The following is a 23,571-nucleotide window of genomic DNA, read 5'->3' on the forward strand; positions in this document are numbered from 1 at the left end:
CATTTTCTAACAAAGTCTCTCTGCCTCTAGTTTCATTCTTCTCTAATCTGATGAGTAAATGTGACTGTCTTTTTCCTGCTTAAGATCCTCCAATTGTGGGGCGCTTGTGTGGCTCAGTCATTAAGCATCTGCCTTCGGCTCAGGTCATGATCCCAGGGTCCTGGGATCGAGCCCCGCATCGAGCTCCCTGCTCCACAGGAAGCCTGCTTCTCCCTCTCCCACTCCCCCTACTTGTGTTCCCTCTCTCACTGTGTCTCTCTCTGTCAAATAAATAAAACCTTAAAAAAAAAAAAATCCTCCAATTGTAGTTTGGCACATATATCCCTTCGTGCTTTGCTATCTGCTTACCTCTCTAGACATAGCAAGTCTCCTAGAATGTCCTGCTTGTATGCGCTATGCTCTCTGCCTTAGGAATACCCTTCCCAAACCTCCCACTGCACATGTCCTTTTATCCATATCCCCTGGAGTTATGTATGATCTGTTCTTAAAAACTTTGTTTCATCATTCTCTTGCCTAATCCAGTGACCTTCCTCACTACCCCTACTATACCTTGCATACATGTCCATAACAGCAATTACTACTCTTTATTATATGCTTGCTTACTTATTTGCTTCCCCCACTAAAGATTAAGGTCTTAGAGGTTAGCTAGCTTAGATTTCTGTTATTCTTGGTCCCTAACAGTCCACAGAACCAAGTATGCTTAATACAGAATTGCTGGGACAGTAAATCTCTAGATTTTAGCAAGAAGGAAGAACAGAATCCACAATGTCTTCTATTATATACGGAGGTTTCTTAAACGCATCAGCTAAAGTCTAAGACATTGCTACCTCGTGACTGGAGAGAATAACAAAAATTATTTATTCATAGATGGGCACAGATATTTTTATTGTCTATAATAACCCCTAGTATTATTGTTTACTGTGTGTCTGGTGCATACATGTACCTTCCCCATTAAGCCTCACAACAACCTTGAGGTAGGTAGTAGTTTCTTCACCTCTTTTTATAGGTTTATAGGCAGAAGCAAGGCACAGAGAAGTTAAGCATCTCGCCCAATGTCAAAGAGATAGCAAAACCAGGCAGTCTGGCTCCAGAACTGTGTTCTTAACCACTCTGCTACAAAGCTCAATACCTCTTACATCATGAAAACTGCGCTTCAAAAGATTACTCCTCTTTTTAAAACATAATGTAACATTACCAAATACAATCTAAATTTTTAAAAGTTATGATTACATATTGACAGACCATCCCTCCCAAAGCTTAAGAGCTCTACTACAATCATATTTCAATTAAAAAATGTACAAATAGGTTTCACATTAGAAATTTCAAAGTACATTTTTACTTCTGGTTATGGTAATGAAGACCTCTTTGTTCATTACCACCATAGTTGTTTCTCAAGCTATTTTAGACGTTTAACTTAATGGGTATACAAAAATAGATAAAGAAACAGTTAATTCATGGTAACCTTTCAGCAATCAGATAATTCTGTTTTATTGTAATATACTGTCAACTTCTAGACATTACAGCAGATATGACAAATTTCCTCGAAAACATTCTATTTTCTATTTCTAAATAACAGGATAATTTGGCAAGATCATTTGGAAGTTTTATTAAAATGGCAGTAATTAATTGTTCCATTTTAGTTTAGAACATACTAATACAAGTTGTTCCTAATACACTTTCTATATTTCTTGTGATGGATGCTTCTGATACCTTATTTAACAGGAAAGTACTTTCTAATAGAGGAAAGTAAGAGGTATTACAGAAGAGTCACTGTTGAAACCATGAACAAAGCAATGAATATTATTACTGTGATTTTTCTAAGAAACTGATACTCAGTCATTGCAAAGAAATAAAATGTAATGGATTTCTGTAATAAAGACCAATACCATCATCAAATTCCAAAATCTCTTTTTATCTCCCCATAAGGTCTGTTAACTGTATCATATGCACACAGGTGTCCAAAATGCTATTGACTAAAATGTAACCTTTTCAAAATGCTAGCACCAGGTTCACTGGAAAGAGGGCACAGGCAAACTGTAAGCTTATAAACATTAAACCATTGGTACCTATCAATCTCAGCATATCAAATCAAAAAGGAAGGCATGAAAATTTATAATAGGAGAAATCAGTCACATATTCTAAGACGTGGGGTCCTGACAGGTGCCTCACAGTCCAGGGCAGAGCTAAGAAGCACAATGTTGGTTGACAGATACTACAATATCACTTAAAAATTTTTCCTTTATTTCTGGGATGTGAGTTTATGCCATACTGCTCTTTGCTTCTCTATAAACAAGCAACCAACAATTTATCTTATTATTAGCCACTGGTCTAAAATTAATGATGCCTTAAGTATCTGAAAATATACCAACCCCCCTAAGTATAGTAATGTTTCAGCTAAAACTTAATATTAACATATCTGGTTTTCTTCAATGCGTTTAGTTCTTTCCAGAGAATCAGCTGAACTTCAAAGACCAGGTATTTCCCATTCAATTCAGGAGTTCTGTGATTTAAAAAGAACATTCAGCTTCCTAACTTAAACACAGCACTCACAGAACATGGCACTCAAAGTACTGCCTGGGTAAGTTATTACCAAAAGTTGTACCCATTCAGCTGTTCCCCAGTAAGAATCACTAGTAGCAACTTCCACGTAGCAACTTCCTCTAAAGAAAACCAAGGAGCAATTTAGTTTCAGAATGAAAAGATCTGGATAGAGAAGAAAAGTAGACAATAAAACAGATAATTTAACTACTGTTATTCACAATATAGCCAAAGAAAAAATCAGAAGTTACACACTTCAAAAAAGGGGTTGTGGGGTGATAGGCCAAAGACAAAATACCGGCATGCTGGAATTTTTTTTTTTTTAAACTTAGAAAGTATCTGTACAAGAACAAGGGACACTTCACATTTAACACATTGTCAATATGTATTGAGTTCACCTCAGGATAGATCCAACTGCAAGAAAATGGCCCCAATGAACCAGAAGATTTCCCGCAACTAACAAACTGTACTCACAATTAATAAGCAACATTTACCTCTATGCAGTTTTACAAAGTTCTCAATAATCTGATTTATATGGAAACCTGCTCTGTGGAAAAAATTAGATGGTTTGGATATTATTGATGCATAATATGGATTATCAACCAGATACGAAATTCAATTATTCTTGAATTTTTAGAAAGAGTTTCATGCTTTGTTCGAATGTAGTAGCTCATTGTTAGGAAATTTCCTTTCTTCAACTCTCCAAGTTAGTATATAAAATTAGGTAATATTTACATTTAATTTATTGTCTTTTTCATTTAAAGAAATATCTCTTAGTCTTGCTATATAGGAAGTTAATTTAAACGACTGCTCTTAAACTTCATTATACCCAAATTTAGAAAGTAAAATAAGCTTTGAAAAGGAATATGCCATTTTCATGTATACATTTTTAACCTGAAATCTTTTCAAAATACATATTGCAAATATGCTAACAGTGCCACACCCTCAGGCATTTTGGGCTACATTCTAATACAGTGTTTAGTGGGTGAGAACTGAAATAACAGTATAACATTTAAAAGAAATATAAGACTTGCACTAAGAAACCAAAACCCATATAGCATGCAGGTTAACAACATGGCCTTTTAAATGTTGTTCAGCTATCACAAAAAAAATCAGTTATAGAAACCATTATTTATATTTCAATCACAAACACTGCTCTTAAAATACAATCTATATCAGATTTATAACCAGTTCTGAAAAACAGAGATTAAGATGAGGCTTAGTCTAATTTCTCTGGCAAAAAGTCAAGAAGTAAGATAGAATCATCTTACTATCTCTTATACATTCTGGCAACAACAACAAAACCCAAAGAGCCAGATCAAAGTAAAACGAGGAGTCAAAATTGGCAATAAACCCATTATGAAGAGTGGCACTAAAGTGAAATTTCAGAACATATTGCTTTCTAAATATGTAAGTGTGATCTTATTGGAAAATATGTATTTACAAAGATTCTAGAAAGCTACCACCAACTTGGTGTCTAGGTTTTTTATCTTTATTTTGCCTCCATAATATTCAGTTGTCAGTAGTTTCAAGCTACGTACTTAAATATATCTAATGTGATTTTATATCCTACTTACACTATTCCGTGTCCACGTACAGATTTACAAATATTGTAAGCCACATTATGTAGAATATTGTAATATTTTCCAGAGTAGCAACTTTGACTTTGAATAAAAACCAGAGTATCTGGGCTATAAAAACATTTTCTTTTCAATTTCTCTTTTAGGGAATCACTGATGGAGACTGAACTTAAAGTAAAAAAATGCTAACCTCTGTCAATTTTAACAAAAAAGGGATTGCTATAAACAGATTTTAAGTAAATACTGTTCTAGACAAATATAATAATCAAATAGCACTCGGCACAAATGAACACTGAACTTCCTTCTACAGCATGGGCTCCCACCGTAGCAGCTGCCGCACAGGACCCTGTGACAATCAGAGGCTGAGCGAGAGACCGAGAGCACGGTACAGACAAACAAGGAAAAGAACATAAGCTTAGGAAATTAAAAAGTCCATGAGTAAATCGTATCTGAAAATCAACTTCCAGGAGAATATTAATAGGTAATTACCATAGCCAGAGTTAATCTCTGCCTTCAAGAACGGAAGACAACAAAATAATTCTTACCATAACAATATACCAGTAGTAGAAAAAAATGAATCATTCACAGACTATTCTTTGAGGCTTCTCCTGGGGGGGAGTGGGTATGTGTCTATGTGTGAAAGCTTTCAAAATTAAAAATGTGAAACAAAATGGATTCGTATTAAGATTTCATGATAACAGAAAAAAATTTAAGGAAAGAATATTTTCCTTGAGGGAAGAGTATTTCCCATAACTGGTTTAAAAAGCACCTATGAAATCATGCTGTCCGTGGTCACAACTGAGGTTTTGGATGCTTTTGTCAATTGCAGCATAACTAAAGGCATTTCACAGCATAACTTTAGGGAAAATGTTATCTGGTCTAGGATCACACAAAAAGCAATGAAAAATTCTTTTAATTGCTTCTAAAACACCAATTTTTCTGGGTAGCAGCAGTTGCTCCTGTACATGCCCTTTCAAAAAAATATGAAACAGAAGCAGAAATAGGGAAAAAATTTGAGAATAAGAGTAGCAGCATTAAATAGAAAAGCAAATATTTAAATACAGTTTAAAATAAGGAAACAGTACTGTGCAACTTTCAATTATACCAAGTAAAGTGCACTGCTTAAATGTTCACTGATAACATTTTCCCTATATGATGAAAATATGAAATCTACTTATTGGTATCTTTTTATATTAAAAAAAAAAAAAAAAGACATTCACTATTGTAGCCCTGATTGCTCTCTTCCAGTATTTTTTAACCATCCAAATGTATTTTGTGGGAATATTTATTCACATAATTTTGCTTAATACATTTTCCTTCTACACAAGACTGAATTTAAAAGTCTCTATAACATTTTCAATTACAGTAATAACACATTAATAAATTATAAATTAACAAAATCTTCATATTTGCTTTAAAAAATCATTTATCAAACACTAACCTCCAGATTATCTGGAAAATTAAAGATGCAAATTGCTATAAATCTGGCATCCCAATTAAATTGATTTTTAAAAGTATATAAAATGTCCCTCAAATTATTCCAAGTGCCATTCAAGAAAATTATATTTTACCCTTTTCATAAGTTACTAAGTTTACAACCTGCTAAACATTCTACCCAAATGTGGGAAAACTGGAGATGCAAAGCACAATAAAATAATTACATGAAAAGAACAAATAAAAATACCCGTTAAAACAAAGTTATTATAGCTGGCAGCACTTAAAATTGGTAATTTGTATTTTTTTTTTTTTAAAGTTGCATAGCTGCAAGATGATTCATTACTGATTATTGAGCAGTTTTACTTAGGAGGAAATAATACATTTAATAAATCGCAATTCAATTTAGTTCATTAAAATGCAATTATGTAACTTGATTTACTCTTTGGACTGCATTCTGGTACTGTTACACCTCTCATTTCAAATATTAACATACTTTAGCTCTCCTATGTAGAAGTCTATTTTCCACTCTTGGGGGAAAAAAAAATTGAAGAACTTGAGATCGTGGTCTACATTCAGACAATGTTTTACTGCTTGATTACATTTCTTGGTTTCACATTTAAGACTTTAATTTATAAGAAGTATGTTATGTGGTCTTCAGTTTAAGAATAGATGAATGCAGAAACATCGTGTTGGGGAAAATAAAGTGACCCCCAACTAAAAAACAAGTCAAAACACAACTAGTTGCGCGGCTCTACAGAACTTAATAAAATCAACTTCTAAATCAGTTAACTTTGGCGTCTGAATACAAAATGTTTATCAGTGTTACCTATGTAGATGACTATTAAGGGATGTGCAGCATTTTCAAAATCCCTGTGTGTCCTTTATATGCATGTTTGGTACACTGAGTTCTGTGGCAACTGTCCTCTCTTCAGCAGGGTTATCCCCCTGTATGATTGATTGTCCATCTCTCACAGAACTCAGATTTCTGGCTGAATATGCCTGCAGTTTTGTTTTTCTTTTTCCAAAGACAGATCCTCATATCCTCTCAGTTTTTCAAGCATCTTGGAAAGACAAGAAAACCTGTGTAGAAGCAGATGCATAACGTTTAAGCAGTGGTCCATAATACTAATACAAATCAAAATACAACACCCATTTCCCCAGGAACACTGCTTTACATTGCTATACATTTTCATACACTTACTATTCTAAAAACTCCTAAAATTAGTGTTCTGCAAAAGAACAGATTAAGGACAGAAGGACCAATTAAAGCTTAAAACAGTCACAAAAAATAGCCACCACGTAACAGTCATTCTCCCTCCACAATAAAGACCACACCGAAGTACAGAACACACACAACACGTAACACCTACACACCTATTAACCTTCCCCTAAATAACTAACAACCTCCAATAAAAATAGTAAACAATTTCCTAACTAATCAAAACCTTAGATTGTTATGTGTATCTATTTTGGGCTGTCCATTAAATTCTTAGGCTGAAGAACATCAGAAATGCTGTATGTGCTGCTATATGTTGCTTTTTTTTTTTTTTTTTTTAATGTTTTAACAACCGGGACGCCTGGGTGGCTCAGTTGGTTAAGCATCTGCCTTCAGCTCAGATCATGATCCCAGGGTTCTGGGATTGAGTCCCACATCGGGCTCCCTGCTCAGCGAGGAGCCTGCCTCTCCCTCTGCCTGCCGCTCCCCCTGCTTGTGCGCTGACAAATAAATAAAATCTTTAAAAATAAATAAATAAATGTTTTAACAACAATAAATTCTCTTCAAACCCACATGTTTAATCTAAGACAGCAAAAGGGATGGGAGGAATTTATCATTTGACAAATAAGAGCAGTCAGCACAGAAGCAAAAATTTGAGTTAAGATATTCCATGTCTGTACATTTGTAAAAATGACTCTTCAAGACCCATAGAGACAAATTCCATTGATTTTTTTAAAATTTTTTTAAAGATTTTATTTATTTATTTATTTATTTGAGAGAGAGAGAGAGAGAGAGAGAGAGAGAGAGAAACAGCATGAGAGGGGAGAGGGTCAGAGGGAGAAGCAGGCTCTCCACTGAGCCAGGAGCCTGATGTGGGACTCGATCCCAGGATTCCAGGATCATGACCTGAGCTGAAAGCAGTCGCTTAACTAACTGAGCCACCCAGGCGCCCCAGATTCCATTGATTTATAAGATTTGTGAGACCAGCTGCCACCAAACTAAGGTTCTATATATTAAAAAAAAAAAAAAATCAATAAAAAGATAACACTGATACATAAGTAAGGAAACTGAAATGCTGTTTAAGACCAACATGTATATTGACTATGAGATGAAACACATGTTCCTTATACCCCATAAGCTCATTGTAACACTAAAGGAAAAATTTAGCTGATTGGATCATGAAATAAAAACACTTTTATGACCATAAAATCCCATCTCACATAAAAAAGTTTACTGCCTCTAAAAGACATGTTTTATCTATAGGTGAAAACTTTAGACATATTATCTTGGTATGTAAAATACTAAGATAAAAATTTCATTTTATTAGCACGAGTTTTTAGTACTTCTCTTTAAATGCTTCTATAATTTTAGCTATACTTTTAGTTTATTGGCCCAGACATACGGTTACAGTGAAGATATTCCAAAGCATCCTCTTCAAAACACCCATTCACCTTGAAATAAAAACATACCTGCACATATACTCAAAATATCACTCCATCGCCACTCTTCTTTTATACAGAAATCTTATCCCAATTCATACTTCCAGTGTGTCAAGGTCTGCTCTGAATCACCTCATGGGAAAAGGTTCAAAAGCTGACAGTCTGGGGTGCCTGGGTGGCTCAGTCGTTCTGCGTCTGCCTTCAGCTCAGGTCATGGTCCCAGGGTCCTGGGATCGAGCCCCACGTCGAGCTCCCTGCTGCCTTCTTCTCCCTCTCCCACTCCCCCTGCTTGTGTTCCCTCTCTCGCTGTGTCTCTGTCAAATAACTAAATAAAATCTTTAAAAAAAAAAAAAAAAAAGCTGACAGTCTTCTCATACCCTCCAGCTTCCCAAGGAGTTCCCATTTCCCACGAAGAACCCTACTGTAATTGTGACAGAGGTCTCACTTCGTGCTGCATTCTTACTTCGGTTGCTATAACGGCTATTCAGTAATCTCAAATCTCCTCTGTCAATACTCTAATCTGCTGCTATTAAATTATCCTCATTAAGGGCAATGATCCGTTTCAGTTTCCTATCTTTAGTCTTAGCCATTCAGAAAAGACTGTTGGCGGTTACCGTCTTAGGTCTCTGAACACAGAGATTCCAACTCCTGAAACAATTCCTGGATTGGCTAAAATGTTCTGCCTGGATGTAAAAACCCAGTGCTTTATGTCATTTCTGCAAGTCTTCTCATAAAAAGCTTTTCATATATATGAAGATATCAATTAAATTAACTACTTTTTCAAAGCTAAATGATGTCATTTAACTCACTTCATGGAATATGGAAAAAACAATAGTGAGTTTATCATTCAATTCACTGAACATTTTCAGATAATGCAGGATAAGCAGCTAAATCAGCAGAGCAAAACAAATTCTGTATTTGGTTTAAAATTCATCTTTTTTTTCGCTTTTCCTCCTACTGTATAGACTGGCACTATATAACATGTTGAGGATACTAAGGTGCAAGATTAAACTGAATGAATGAGTACATGATGCAACTTTTTGAAGAAAATGCTCCTACCTAATTATAGCAAAATAGATAAGAACACAATCTTTGCAGCCAATACGCCTAGGTTCAAGTCCCAGTTCTACCAAGGAACTAGCTTGACTAGTCAAGTTCTGTAACCTCTAACTTTGTTTCCTCATCTGTATAATGGGAAAAGGAATAGCAAGAGTCCTGAGCTCAAAGGGTTGTTACAACAATTAGATGAGTTATTAGTAGATGTAAAATGCTTAGAACAATGCCTGGCGCATAATAATGCACCATAAATGTTAACTAATTATGATGATTAGAATTATAATATTATGTTGCATTACCTAAGAACATACCTGTCAAGTTTGGAATAAGAGTACAGAATTTGATTCTGTTTACTAAATGCATGCCTTGGACTATTGTGCATACTGCTTCTTAAAGTTATGAAATTAATTACTCTGGCCTTCAGATTTCTTAGTGGTAAAACAGGGTAATATGTACTGATATGTACGTATGTGCAGTACACGTATGAAGTTTATACAAACCATATACTTCATGGGTTTAAGCACTAAACTAAAATTAAATGTGTTTTAAAGTACCAAGAATGGAGAAGTTACTCAATATATGACTTTCTTCTGGAATCAATAAAGTTGCTTTCTATGTATCTTTTCATGTGAGTTTTTTACACAGTAACCTAACACAATGTCTGGGACACATACACACACACACACACACACACACACACACACACACTTCAATAAGTAAATGAATGAATTAAAATGGTGGCTGAGAATGTATAACTCAAGTAACAAGCTTAAAAGCAATTAAAACAGAAAAAGGGAGAATTACCTATAAAACAGGAAGTTGATGCTTAATCTGAAGGGTGCTCAGGGCAAGATCTATTTACTTCAAACCATTCATCTATGCAGCTAGAAAAGAACAAAACCAGAAAAATTGAAACACTTATTGTTTAATTATTGATATCATGACAGCCATAATAAAAATTCTTACTTCTTGACCTTAATATATATTTACAGGAAAAAAATTTCAATATTTTAAATGAGTATATTTGGCATATGTAAATAAAAGATAAGGATCTGTTTATTACATTTTGATTTTTTTTTTTTTTTGTAATCTCTACACCCAACGTGGGGCTAACCTCATGACCCTAAGATCAAGTGGCATGCTCTTCTGACTGAGCCAGCCAGGCATCCCCCATTTTGATTATTCAAAGCAGTTAAGGAAATAACCGTTGCAAAATTATGCTATAAAGTACTTTAAAGTTTAAGTAGAACAACCATTACCAAAAGAGAATCTAAAGAACTAACACTTTACCAATATTCAAAATTACGTGACAAATCTGGACAGATATTTTTCTCTTCAAAATATTCATTCATGCAAATACAATCTGTTCATGTACCTATCAATGTAATCAAAAACAGCTTTTAAATTCTAATTCTTGACAGTACTGCATCTTTTAAATGACTATATTTCAATACTCACATATATAGCCTTTTAATTCTATCCCACTCTACAATACATATACATACACAAATAAAAATACTATCATCCAATTGCATTTATATTTTGTGATTTTATTAGAAGTTAAATATTAGGGTGCGTATAATTATCCTCATTTAGATCTGCACTGTTCAGTGCAGTAGCCACAACCCATATGTGGCTATTTAAATTCATTATGATTAAATAAAAGAAAAATGCAGTTTCTCGGTCACACTATCACATTTCAAGTGCTCAAAAGCCACATGCACGGCTATTGGCTATTCTACTAGACACACAGATATGAAATATTTTCATCACTGCAGAAAGTTTTAGTTCATTGTGATAAATGGTAAGGCCTTGATAAGGTTAAGTAACTTGTCCAACAGCTAGAAAGTTACCCAAGCAGAATTCAAACTGCTCAACATTCTCATTGTTGACAACTGTCAAATCAGAAGGCTTGGCTAATATGCTTACAGGCAAAATTATTATGTATCCTTCTCATATCCTGATAGGATAATTTGGTGGGTAAAAATAATGGATGAAATTAAAAGGAAAAAAGGTAAAGTATCTCATCCACACAATATTCTTTCAAATATCTTAAAATAATTTCTGTTGCTATTAAGACTTTTATTGTCTAAATAATCATGCCCAAATTGGCTTCTCAGCCTGCTCTCTATCCTACTTACTTGGCTCTAGTGGTCCCCTGGTCTACTGAAACATCCCTTAAAATGAAGTACTGAATTGGGGCGCACGGGTGGCTCAGTTGGTTGAGCGTCCAACTCTTGATTTCAGCTCAGGTCATGGTCTCAGGGTTGTGAGACCGAGCCCCCCATGGGGCTCCGCACTAGGTGTGGAGTCTGCTTGGGATTCTCTCTTTTCCCCTCTCCCTCTACCCCTGCCCCCCCCACCAAAAAAAAGAAGTACTGAACAAAATTCTCCAGATATATTAACAATTCACAGTACCTATGGGTATTTATTTTATAAGCCATGTAATTTTGACTCACACTGAGAAATTATCATTGTAATATTCCATAAATACAAACATATTGCAATTTGTGTGTCCATTCCTTTACTGATGGACACTTTCAATGATGCTAGGAACATTCTTATACATGTCTCTTAGAGCTGTGCTACTCGAAGAGTGGCCCACAAACACAGTGCTAATCCATGAGCTGTTTGTTACCAGTTCTCAATGAAATAAGGGGCTTTTGAGCCAGAATACCCATTTATTTTGCTTCTAACTACACTGTTTTAACTTTTTAAAAAAAATTTAAATCACTGCAAGTCAAGCTCCTTTATTTCATCCTGGACCTGCACACTGAGTAGCAGCACCGTCCTAGAGCACAAGATCAAGAATTCCTCCAGGGCTTATATTTTGGAGTGGAATGACTGAATTGTGGAATATATACAGTACACAGCTATGATAGAGCTATTCACTAAGTATACCAATTTACATTTGTATGTTTACTGACCATTTGGGGTTTTTTTCTTCTGAATTGACTTAATAACTTTTGACAAATTTTCTATTTTGTCTTTTTCTTATAGGTTTATAGGAAGTTATTATCCAAATACTTCAGCTATAATATAGTATAGACATTTTTGATGATCCTTGCTTTTTACAAAATCATACACTAAAACTAACAGGGCTTATGGGAAAACCCATGTTAAAGGCAGACCACTCAAACAATACAACCTTGTAACCAGAACAAAGCTGTGTTTGTTCCAGATAAATAAAATACCACTGTAAATACAGGATTTTTTTTTAAAAAGGGTTAAGTTAGCTTGACATAAAGAGGACTAGGGAAGAGGGTGCCTGCTGGCTCAGTCAGTGGAGCAGGGAACTCTTGATCTCTGGGTTGTGAGTTCAAGCCCCATGTTGGGTATAGAGATTACTTAAAAAAGAGGACTAAGGAAGGATTAATATTAATATGGGGACAAAAGCCTAATGCACAAAATTTGAGAACTATGAATGAAGCAAGCAAGAACTTCCAAAATAAAGCCTGTGGTCTAACTAAACTGGGTGTAAGAATGTTCAGTGGATGGGTATTCTTACAGTATCAGGCACACCTCATATCCTGGGGTTCAGTTCTAGACCACAGCAATAAAGTAAATATCACAATAAAATGAGTCAAATAAATTTTTTGGTTTTCCAGTGCATACCAAAGTTATGTTCACACTGTACTACTAAGTGTGCAAAAGCATTATGTCTTAAATATATATACACACACACAATTAAATATAAGAAACAGGGCAGAGGACCATTGGGGAAGGGAGGGAAAACTGAATGGGAAGTCATCAGAAAGGGAGATAAACCATGAGAGACTCTTAACTATAGGAAACAAACTGAGGGTTTGCTGGAGGGGAGGTGAGTGGGGGGATGGGGTAACCAGGTGATGGGCATTAAGGAGCGCACGTGCTGTGATGAGCACTGGGTGTTATACACAACTGATCAATTACTGAACTCTACATCTGAAACTAATGAGGTACTATATGTTGGCTAACTGAATTTAAATTAAAAGAAAAAAAGAAAAAAATATATAATTAAATTACCTATATTTATAATAAATTTATTGATTTAATTAAAAAATACTTTATTGCTAAAATAGGCTAACTACCATCTGAGTTTTTAGTGAGTCATAATCACTGATCAGAGATCACCATAACAAATAACTAATGAAAAAGTTTGAAATATTCTGAGAGTTACCAAAAAGTGACACAGAGACACAAAGTATGCAAACGCTGTTGGGAAAATAGTGCCAATAGACTTGCTCTATGCAGGGTTGTGAGAAACCTTAAATTTGTTTAAAAAGAAAAAAAGGGGGGGGGCTGTATCTGTGAAACACAATAAAATGAAGCACAATGAAACAAGGTATATCTACACTGTATTCTCCCACGGCCTGTTCCCATATATACTTTCATCTGTTTTTATTTGATGGAGCAAACACTAGTGCGCTGAGAAATATTCTTTATGAACCAGTACGAAGATCATCTCATTACATTGTCACTGTTCTTCTACTTACCAACTGCAATGAGCTAACTGCATTACAGAAAGCTGCTGAAGGAGAAGCGTGTTTCAGATACCATACCAACAAACTGTTGTTACGTGTACTGAAAAGAACTCAGCCTGAGGTCTAGTTTTCTTTTACTTTTTCACAAATTCATGATGCAAGAAAGTTTTAAATTTTAATACAGTTAAATTTATCAACTTTTCTTTCGAAGTTGATGGGGGGGGGTATGTTAGCCCTAAAAATATCTCTTACCAAGAGGTCAAGAACATTTCTCTACATTCTTTCCGACACTTGTAAAGATTTTGATTTCCACAGGAACATGATTAGTCAATTGGGAACTGATTCTTATTTCAACTATAACATTTTTCTACATCAATAACCAACTGATCTCAGTACCATTCACTGAATTGTTCATTCTTTCTCTACTACTGTAATACCACCTCTGCCAAATCAATTTTTTTATTTATTCATTTACTTAACAAATATTTACATAGTAACCTTTATGTGCAAGCACTTTCTAAAATTTAACTCATTTAAAACCTCCTAACAACTCTATGAAGTTGGTACTATCGCCTCATTTTAAAGACTGAGGGAGGGAAAAGCTAACTACAACTTGACCAAGATCACACAATGAATTAGTGGAGGGGCTGGGATTTGAATCTTGGAAGGAAGGCTTAACTTCCAAGAATCCATGCTTTTAACAACCCCGTGCTATGCTGTCTCTCATATGCACACGAGTGTTTATGGAATCTATTCCTATGCCCTTTCCACACTTGTCTTAATAATAGTCTTATAATGTGTCTGTACAGGGCAAGTCCCCCAGCAGTTTTCTTCTTTGTGAGTATGATTGTTCTTGCCATATGGGCTCTTTGGTCCATGTGTATTTTAGAATCCACTCATAAAATTACATGAAAAAACTAGCTGAGATTTGAATGGGACAATATTAACTATGTAATCTGGGGTTAAGTGACATCTTTATGACATGGAATCTTTCTATCCCCAAGATGGTATACCTCAAATTTTAGATCTTCTATATCTTTCAGCGAAGTTTTAAAATCTTGAGTATCTTTTGTAGGATGTATTCTTAACACAGCTTACAGCCATTGTAGGTTTTGTGGCTGTTAATGTTATTATTCTATAAAAAAAAAAAGTTATGTTTTCTTTTTTCTTACTGGGATATGAACGCAACTAATTTTCATGTTGAGCTCCTATCTGGCAACCCTGCTAAGTTCTTAATCCCTAAGAAAGAGAGCAAAAGAGAGAGCATGCACGTATGTGCGCAGAGGGGGAGGGACAGAGAGAGAAAATCTTAAGCAGGATCTCAGGGAGGCCTGATCTCATGACCCTGAGATCATGACCTGAGCCGAAATCCAGAGCTGGATGCTTAACTGACTGAGCCACCCAGGTGCCCCAGTTCTTATTAATTTTTTTTCTAAAGATTTTATTTATTTATTTGAGACAGAGAGAGCGAGTGAGCATGAGTCAGGGGAGGGGCAGAGGGAGAGCCCTCTGAGTGGGGAGCCCAACAGGGGTCAGGCCCTGAGATCATGACCTCAGCTGAAGTCAGACACTTAGCCAACCAAGTCACCGAGGCACCCCTCTTATTAATTTTAATAATTTATCTAACATCTACTCTTTGCTTTTGTTTTGAAATCAATTCGTAAGTATAGAGTTATACTGTTTTCTCACATTTATTGAGATAATATGGTCTTTCTCCTTTGTTAATGTGGTGTACTACATATATAAATTTTCTAATCTTACAGTGTCTTTACATTCCTAATAGTCATGAGGCATTACTTCAGATATATATTGATGAATTTGGTTTGCTAATATGTGTTTGGATTTTTTGCATTTATGTTCATAAATAAGAGTGCCTTCTAATTTACTTTCCTATACTTGCCTTGTCTGATTTTATTTATTTTTTTAAAAAATGTTATTTGTCAGGGAGAAAGAGCCAGCGAGCACAAGCAGGGGGATCGTCAGGCAGAGGGAGAAGCAGGCTCCCCGCTGAGCAAGGAGCCCAACATGCAACTCTACCCCAGGACCCCGGGATCATGACCTAGGCCGAAGGCAGACACTTAACCGACTGAGCCACCCAGGCGTCCTACCTTGTCTGATTTTAATATCAAGTTTATACTATTTTCATAAAATAAGTGGGAGAACCTACAATCTTTTCCTACTATTTGGAGTGTTTACAATTGTTAACATGGTGTTCTTTGGATGTCTGGTAGAACCTGCTGTCAAACCATCTTTGTAGGCCTGTTTTTAGGTTTTTGGGTCTTGTTTTAATTTTTAATATTTGTTGTTTTTCAAGGTTTGTCTTAATAACTACTTGTAACAGTTATTAGTCAACTCAGGTTTTCTATTTCTTTTTGAATCATTTTGGTAATTACTACATATAATATACAATTAATAATATATAATAAATATATTTATATATTATATAAAATATAAGATAATATATAATGAATTGGAAAGATAATATTCTTAAAGAAATTGCCTGTTTTGTTTATATTTTTAAATCAAAGAGTGTAAAATTTTTCACAAAATTTTCCAATTATTTTTAATTTCTGTGTCTGAAGTTATGTGTCATTCCTATACTGTTCACTTTTTCCTTCTAGAGACAATCCTGCCAGAGGTCTATCTATTTTATTTGTCTTTAAAGAACCAACTTTTGGCTTTGTTGATCTCTACTCTAGTGGGTAATTTTTTTATTTCATTATTTTCTTCTCTCACCTTTATTATTTTTTTGCTCTATTTTGTGTTTCTTCATTTTTCTAATTTCTTAAGGAAGAACTTGTTTAATGATTTCCAGTCTTTCTTTCCACTCTAACACAAGCCTTCCAAGGATCACTCTAGAAAATGTCAAAAGGGTTTTTCATTATTATTCAGTTTTGAGTATTTCTAAGACCCATTATGATTTCCTTTCTTTTTTGGGGGTGGGTGCGTGGGGAGTGGGCAGAGAATCCTAAGAAGGCTCCACTCTCAGTGTGGAGCCTGACAGGGGGCTTGATCTCAGGACCCTGAGATCCTGACCTGAGCCAAAATCAAGAGTCAGACCCTTAGCCAACTGAGCCACCCAGACACCCCTCCATTATATTTCTTCTTTAATCTACAAATTACTTAAAAGTATGTGTGAAGATTATTCATCTTTTATTACTGACATATAACTGGCCAGAGAACAGCTAGCTTTCTGTATGGCACCAATTTTTTGTAGTTTGCTAAAACTTGCTTTATGGCCCAGTACACCATCAATTTCTGTGTATTTCACATGTGCTTGAAAAGAAAATGTACTAATTGCTAGGCGCAGATACACATACATCCATTAGACAAACCTGTTAACTGTATTGCTTGATTGTTCTAGGTCTTGACTCATTTTGTGTTTATCTGCTTGACTCAATGAGAACTATGTTGAAATTTCCCATTATCATGACATTTTTGTCCATTTCTTTCTGACAGTTCTATAAATATTTTACCTTGAGACTGTTCTTAGGTTCACCAAAAACTGAACTTTATGTACCTTTATCATATCATACTAGTAATATTTTTGTTAAAATTTATTTTGTCTCATATTAATTTAGCTTTGTCAGTTGCTCGTGGTTAATATTTACCCGGACATAATTTTCTATTCCTTCACTTTCACATTTTTCTATATCCTTATGTTTAAGTGTTTGCTAAGCAACAGCATATCTCAATCTTTCAGTCTGCTGTCAACTGATGAGTTTTATTTAGATTTATTAAAATTACTGATATTGTATTTATTTTTGCCTCCTTATTTTGTATTATTTATTGTGTTCTCTATGCTTTTCCCCACACCCACCTTTAAATAAAATTCTGCCTTATTCCTTTTATGGGTTTAAAATGTTATAGTTTTCTATTTTTTTCTGTTCACCTTAAATAATTTTTTTTTTTTTACCTAAAAATTGTCCTGTGTTGCTCTGAAACTAAGAATACTTTATGAGAATCTAGATGGATGTTGGAGTCAAACAGACATGGCTAAAATCTCAGCTCTTCCATTTACTAGCCATGTGACCTTGGAGAGACTTCCTATGGTCCTTCGGCTTATTCCCTCAATTATAGAATGAGATTGTTACAAGGTTTACATGAGATAACCTAGCTAAGCTGTTACGGACAATACCTGGGTAACAGGAGATGTTTAGCAAACGGTAGATTTTTGGATACAAACAGATCTGGGCTTTAATCTTAGTTCCAGCAGGTAAAAAAGGCAATTATTTTTTTAAGAAACAGGGGAAGGGAGTTTCAATTAAGAAGAAAACTTTTCAGCCCTAAGGACAATGTTTGAAATTTTGAGAAGCATCGCTTACTCTACTATCAACTTGGTTAACATAAAAAGAAACTTACCCTTTATGATATATGCATAGACAAGGCAGTCGTGCTATAGTATCTCCCTGCTGCAATTCTTCAAGGCATATTGCACATTCCCCAGCATCTTTACTCAGTACATCCTCTGAGGAAAGAGAAAATGAATTCAGGACAATAAAACTGAAAGACGAATTATAGGAACACTAATTTATAAAGAGTGGTGACTGGCATATTTTGTCAGAAATACATAAAACTCAGCACCCATATTTGAAATACTATTCATAAGTCAGTGAATAATATTTACCTTTACTCACAGACAGCATCTTATTTCCATTTCCATTTCACTGAGGCATTACAGTAAGCAAGAACAGTGCAGAATCCTCCGACTTGCAAAGGATTTTGCTATAAAACTTCATCAGCAAGTCAGTTACTTGCAATTTGGAATTCATATTCCTTCTCTTACTAATCAATATTAATTTGATGCCCAGGATAGTTCAAAAAAATTTAGAGTGTAATGTGGCTGAAAAGACATGAAAGTACTATTATATTTTTAAAATTCTAAAATAACAAAATTGGATAAGTTAAAGAAATCACCCTGAATATGGGGCTTCTTAAAAAGGTCTGCTTAATTCAAGAAAATCCAAAGGTAGATTAAAGTTTTGTGTAGATTCTGAAAGGGACTTTTGGAAACTTGAGGATTTCAGATAGGCAACAATTCTTCTTAATCCTTTTCCAAACAATACCTGGCCGACACTGGGCAGTAATTAATTAGACTGGCTTCCAGAGGGCCCTGCAGACTGTTTAAAATACTGCTATGGTAAAACCCTTTACAAAGTGAAAATTCCTTTCGGGGGGGAAAAAAAAAAGGTTCTTTCAATTCATGTTTTATACTGAATATTTAAATATTTTATTAATGTTAAAGCTTAATTTTTAAAAGGATCTTGCCTAAAACACAGATATTAGCCAGATAAAATGACTAAGAACTAAAACATGCCATTGCTGTAAAGTATGGAGAAACTGCCAAATGTATGAGAATGTATACTCAGTAAGTGTCAAGAATGGAAAACTAAAGCAGGAACATGCAATATGAATTTATACCACAAATAACTAAATTACTGTCTGTAGAAATAAAAATCAAATAGGCTAAAGAGAAAAGACTACACCAATCTCTATCTAAATGCTTAAAGACAGTGCAAAGTAGGGAAGTTCCTAAAATTATTTGCCGGGTACTCCCACACCTCTTATAAAAAACCAACGAATTTAATTGTGCATTTATCTGTAATCGTTCCTTGTAGAAAAATTCATTCTCTAAGAAGTAGTTCGCCCTTCAGTTATTCATATTGAGATAGCACATTAAGAGGAAACACACACTCTATTGGGTCTCTTCCAGCAGACAGATGATTTACCCGTAAGGCTGGAGGGGGTAACAGGGCAACCTCTGCGGAAAAAGGCCTTGGCATGAAAAGTTAATGTGTTCAGAATCTAGGGAATATGGTGGAGATGATTTTAGCTAACTACTGGGAAGTTCACAAGCTGACATATCACAATCAGAGACTTGACCAGGATAAATAAAGCTGCGTAAATGGAAAATGTTCTCATTAACAACCCCCTCTAGTGTCTTATCCCCATTTTTCCCTTCTTCACTCTGGAGGTCCCATCCACTACCTCCACTCCACCCGCCCTGAGCCCGTCTTTCCTTCCTTCTCTTGATCTCCATTTTTTTCTTATTGTTCTGGATAGCTTTCCACAGATGGGAAACCAGTCTAATGTAAAAAAACCTAATTAGTGGTATATATTGGAACCTACAAAAGGAGGCCACTCCAGCGGCCCCACCCATGTCACAAATCTAAACCTAAATCATCCTGCACTTACAGAAAACACCTCACTATCAAGGCAATGTAACACCAGTCACAATCCTCCAACTTGGCTTTAGCTAGCTTATGTTACCCTAGAAAACAGGTCCTTCTAGCCAATCAGGCCCTGCTTTTGGGCTGCCTCTTCGAACATTATATAAAAGTTGCTCTTGAAAAAATACCTTCTGAAGTGCTCGTGAGGCACTGTACTCCCTCAATCTATGGATTATTTTCCCTTGAATAAAATACAGCAAACTCGTTACTGAATTGTTTTAGTTTTGCCATTTGACACTGGGATGACAGGCAGTGAGAGGATGTGAAGGAGACACTAAAAGATCTTAGCAAAGGTCTGTAACTCCAAATAATACAGTATCTTCTCACAGCATCTATTTGATTTCTTTCACCGCAAAGATATACCACATCATAACAATGAGTCTGAGTTCTACAACAAACTTCAAAAAAATCAACCATCACTTTTTACCAAGCCTAAGACATCAATGATTATAACATGTACCATTAGTTTGCACATAAGTAAAACAAACCCCCCCAAACCCCTCAAAAACCCACCATTAAAATGACACAAATCAACTTTAAGATGCATCTCATTTTCCAGAGCTGTTAAAGTATGAAAAGGAAGTGTGTCTTAGAATTGGCGAAACATGGTATCACATTTTCTACCTTTTGGAATACATTAATATTGCATCTAGATTTAAGTCAAAATGAACCATATAATCTCCATTATCTTATATTAAGAAAATGAGATAGGCCAGCTTTTAAAAAATAAGGAAAAAGCACTGCCATTATTTTTTGCCATATACTACTATGTAACAGATTGTCAGCACAAAATGAAAAGAACTAGAATCATTAAGTATAAGCTTCTGAATGCACTGTTCACAGAAAAATAAGTGTCTTAACAATACTTTCATGGTGACCTATGACCAAGTCTCAATTCTTTATTACAAAAGGTTTTTAAAAATCTCTGAGTTGGGAAAATTTTAATATCTTGAAGGCCTTGGTTTTACCCTATTTTTAAGTAAATTTATTTACGGTACAACAAAGACAAATACAATCTGCATATAATTAACATAATGATATTTATTTTAAGAAAATAATGTTATGCTTTGCAAGTACTAAGTTAAAAAAATCATTTTAGTTTAATCTAAAATGCCGTATTAAAGTCAGCCATTTAATCATAAGCTCCCTAAGCCCTAGTAATGAAAAATAATCAGAACTATATATTCTATGTTAAGAAAGGTGCACCTATATACAAGAACATTCCAAGCAAATTGCAATGCAGAAGCAGCCTATATTCACTGTGAATAGCTTCTAGTGAAATGATCTCTGCTCAGAAAATTAAAAGGGCAATGTTAACATGTTATAGACAGACACTACTCAACTGCATTTTGATAAGCAACTCTGAGTCAAAAGACAGTTCATTCACTGCAAAACCCGTTACTGTCTCAAATAGCAAATGCGTAATTTGAAAATTCACTATGCAACACAGTTCCTTTTTGCCTACATGGGGGTTTGCTAGAACGTTCCCCTCTACCACCCCATTATGACAGTGTCCTTCCATTCAAAGGAAAGTTTTGAGCTTGGTAATGGGAAACATTCAGACTTAAACATGGTTGGGAAAAACCACTAAGTCCAGGATACTGAAGCATCTTCAAGACAGCTGGGGGAAAAAATGTTAAAAATCTTTAAAAATGTTGAAAATCTTTAGCCAATCAATTGAAAACATTCACAAAGATACTACTATAAGCAATATGGAGTCAACATTTTAGGACTGCAATACATCGAGGGCAGACTATTAGTAGCCAAAATTGTTATTAGAGAAGCAGAGAAAGGAACACTAAGAGATTAACTTCCATAGTTAGCTAGTCTGACTGGATTCCTGCTCTCCACAAGCACTTATAAATGGAGAGGCACTGAAGATAGTGAACAGAAACTACTATTGCTTTTTCAAGTGTTGCTGATGTCCTACCTAAACATCTGGAACACTACAAGTTAAATCAGTGTACTGTTTATCAGTCTCGTTTTTTTTTTTTTTTGTCTTATTCATATGGTGTATGCATTAATTTAGATGTACTGATACAGGAAAAGAAGAATTAAAGCAGGAAGAGAGCAATGATTTTCTAACCAGAGGTGGGAACCAGGATCACTTGGGTAGGCATTCTGTCTCAATACAGAAAATAAATTACATGTACGTGGGCCCCATCCCTAGAGATGCTGAAATACACACCTGTCTCAGAAACACAACTGCTATCAATTGAACAGCATGTCGAAGTAGAAAGAGTGTTAAGATTTGAAGTTGAAAATAGGAATCTCCATCCTTTCAGTTAGCTATGTAATCTCCAAAATGTTGGTCAACTTTGAGTTTCCTTTTACTCTTCTTTAATATTAGTATAATAAAGGTACCCAAAATATTATAGAGATGAAATTTTAAAGAATTATGTGAAAAACTTTGTAAGTTATCAAAACATTATACAAAATATTCGTTTTTATTACCATTGTTATCAGAAAGCACTTTTTAGACTTCTCCAAAAATAAAGTTGGTCATTTTTCTATCTCTTTTTCTCCTCATTCTGGTATTCTAGCTGTTTCAACTTCACACGGTGTCATAAATAATCCCATGGCCACCAGAAACTTCTACAGAATACTCTTGACCTAATCATTTCTAGAGACCTATTATAGTTTCAAGGGTGTGAACAAGTCCATGCAAACAACATTGCCTAATTTTTAAATGTTTTGGCTTCATTCTATATTTAAAAGTACTATAAATGTCCCCTGTTACATATCTTTACATATAGTTAGTGTTATTTATTTATTAATCCTATGAGGTAAGGTAAGTAATGTTACCTCTTTTTTACAGATAAGGAAACTGAGGCTCAAAAAAGTTAAGTAACTTATCAGAAGTTACTAACCTAAGTTAAGTTCTGGGATCAGGATTCAAATGAAGGCTAAGTCGCTGGCCTGTTTATTACATGAATTTTGCTATAAGAGATGGCTACATATTTAGAGGAAGTATGCTCAAGACTGCTTTATCTTCTGGAGTTGTCAAGCTGCTGTCAAAACTGGTATCAGAAATGAGCTTATACTTTACTGCTTACTTCCTTCTATTGGACAGGGAAATAGCCCTGTCCAATCAGAACTTTCTATGATGACAGAAACAGTCTTTTTATCTGTGCTGCCTGAATTGGTAGCCACTAGCCACATATGGCCTGAAAATATCACTTGAAATGTGGTCAGCACAACTGAGAAACTGAATTTTAAACTGTCCTTCATTTTAGTAAAATGCAAAACCTGAAAATATATGATAGATAAGGAACATACATTTATAAACTAATTAAAAACTTCTGTAGATTGCTATTTCATTTATAGCCTCAAGCTCTTAATTTGCATTGCCCAAAAAAATTATTTAAAATTCAAGCAGCCAAATATGCAAAATTAAAATATTTAGCAAGTACAAGCACATATCCATATAGTTATTGCAGATCAAGACATGAAAAAAAGCAGACAGCCAAAAAAAAAAATCCTTTTGAAAAGAAAGAGAGTAAGACCAAATTTGTTAGAGGCAGCCAAGAAAACTCCATGCGAAAATTTCATAATCATCACAACTTTTCAGATCAAGCATCCAAACAGATATATGATCTTTTCAGCAAAATA

The 23,571-nt window shown here is 34.9% G+C and overlaps 1 protein-coding gene across 1 annotated transcript in view; it reads right to left on the reverse strand.

The window, feature by feature from the left end:
- Positions 1–229: 229 nt before the first annotated feature.
- ZNRF2 (zinc and ring finger 2) overlaps positions 230–23,571 on the reverse strand; it is a 93,570-nt gene continuing 70,228 nt past the window's right edge. Inside the window, exons 3-5 of the mRNA XM_032401853.1 lie at positions 18,092–18,197; positions 10,071–10,150; positions 230–6,635 (exon numbers count right to left, since the gene is read on the reverse strand). Coding sequence (XP_032257744.1) covers positions 10,093–10,150; positions 18,092–18,197 — 164 coding nt within the window. The 3' untranslated portion in view covers positions 230–6,635; positions 10,071–10,092. The remainder of the gene's footprint in view (positions 6,636–10,070; positions 10,151–18,091; positions 18,198–23,571) is intronic.

Source organism: Phoca vitulina, unplaced genomic scaffold (assembly GCF_004348235.1).
Source record: "Phoca vitulina isolate PV1807 unplaced genomic scaffold, GSC_HSeal_1.0 scaffold4, whole genome shotgun sequence".
Lineage (NCBI taxonomy): Eukaryota > Metazoa > Chordata > Mammalia > Carnivora > Phocidae > Phoca > Phoca vitulina.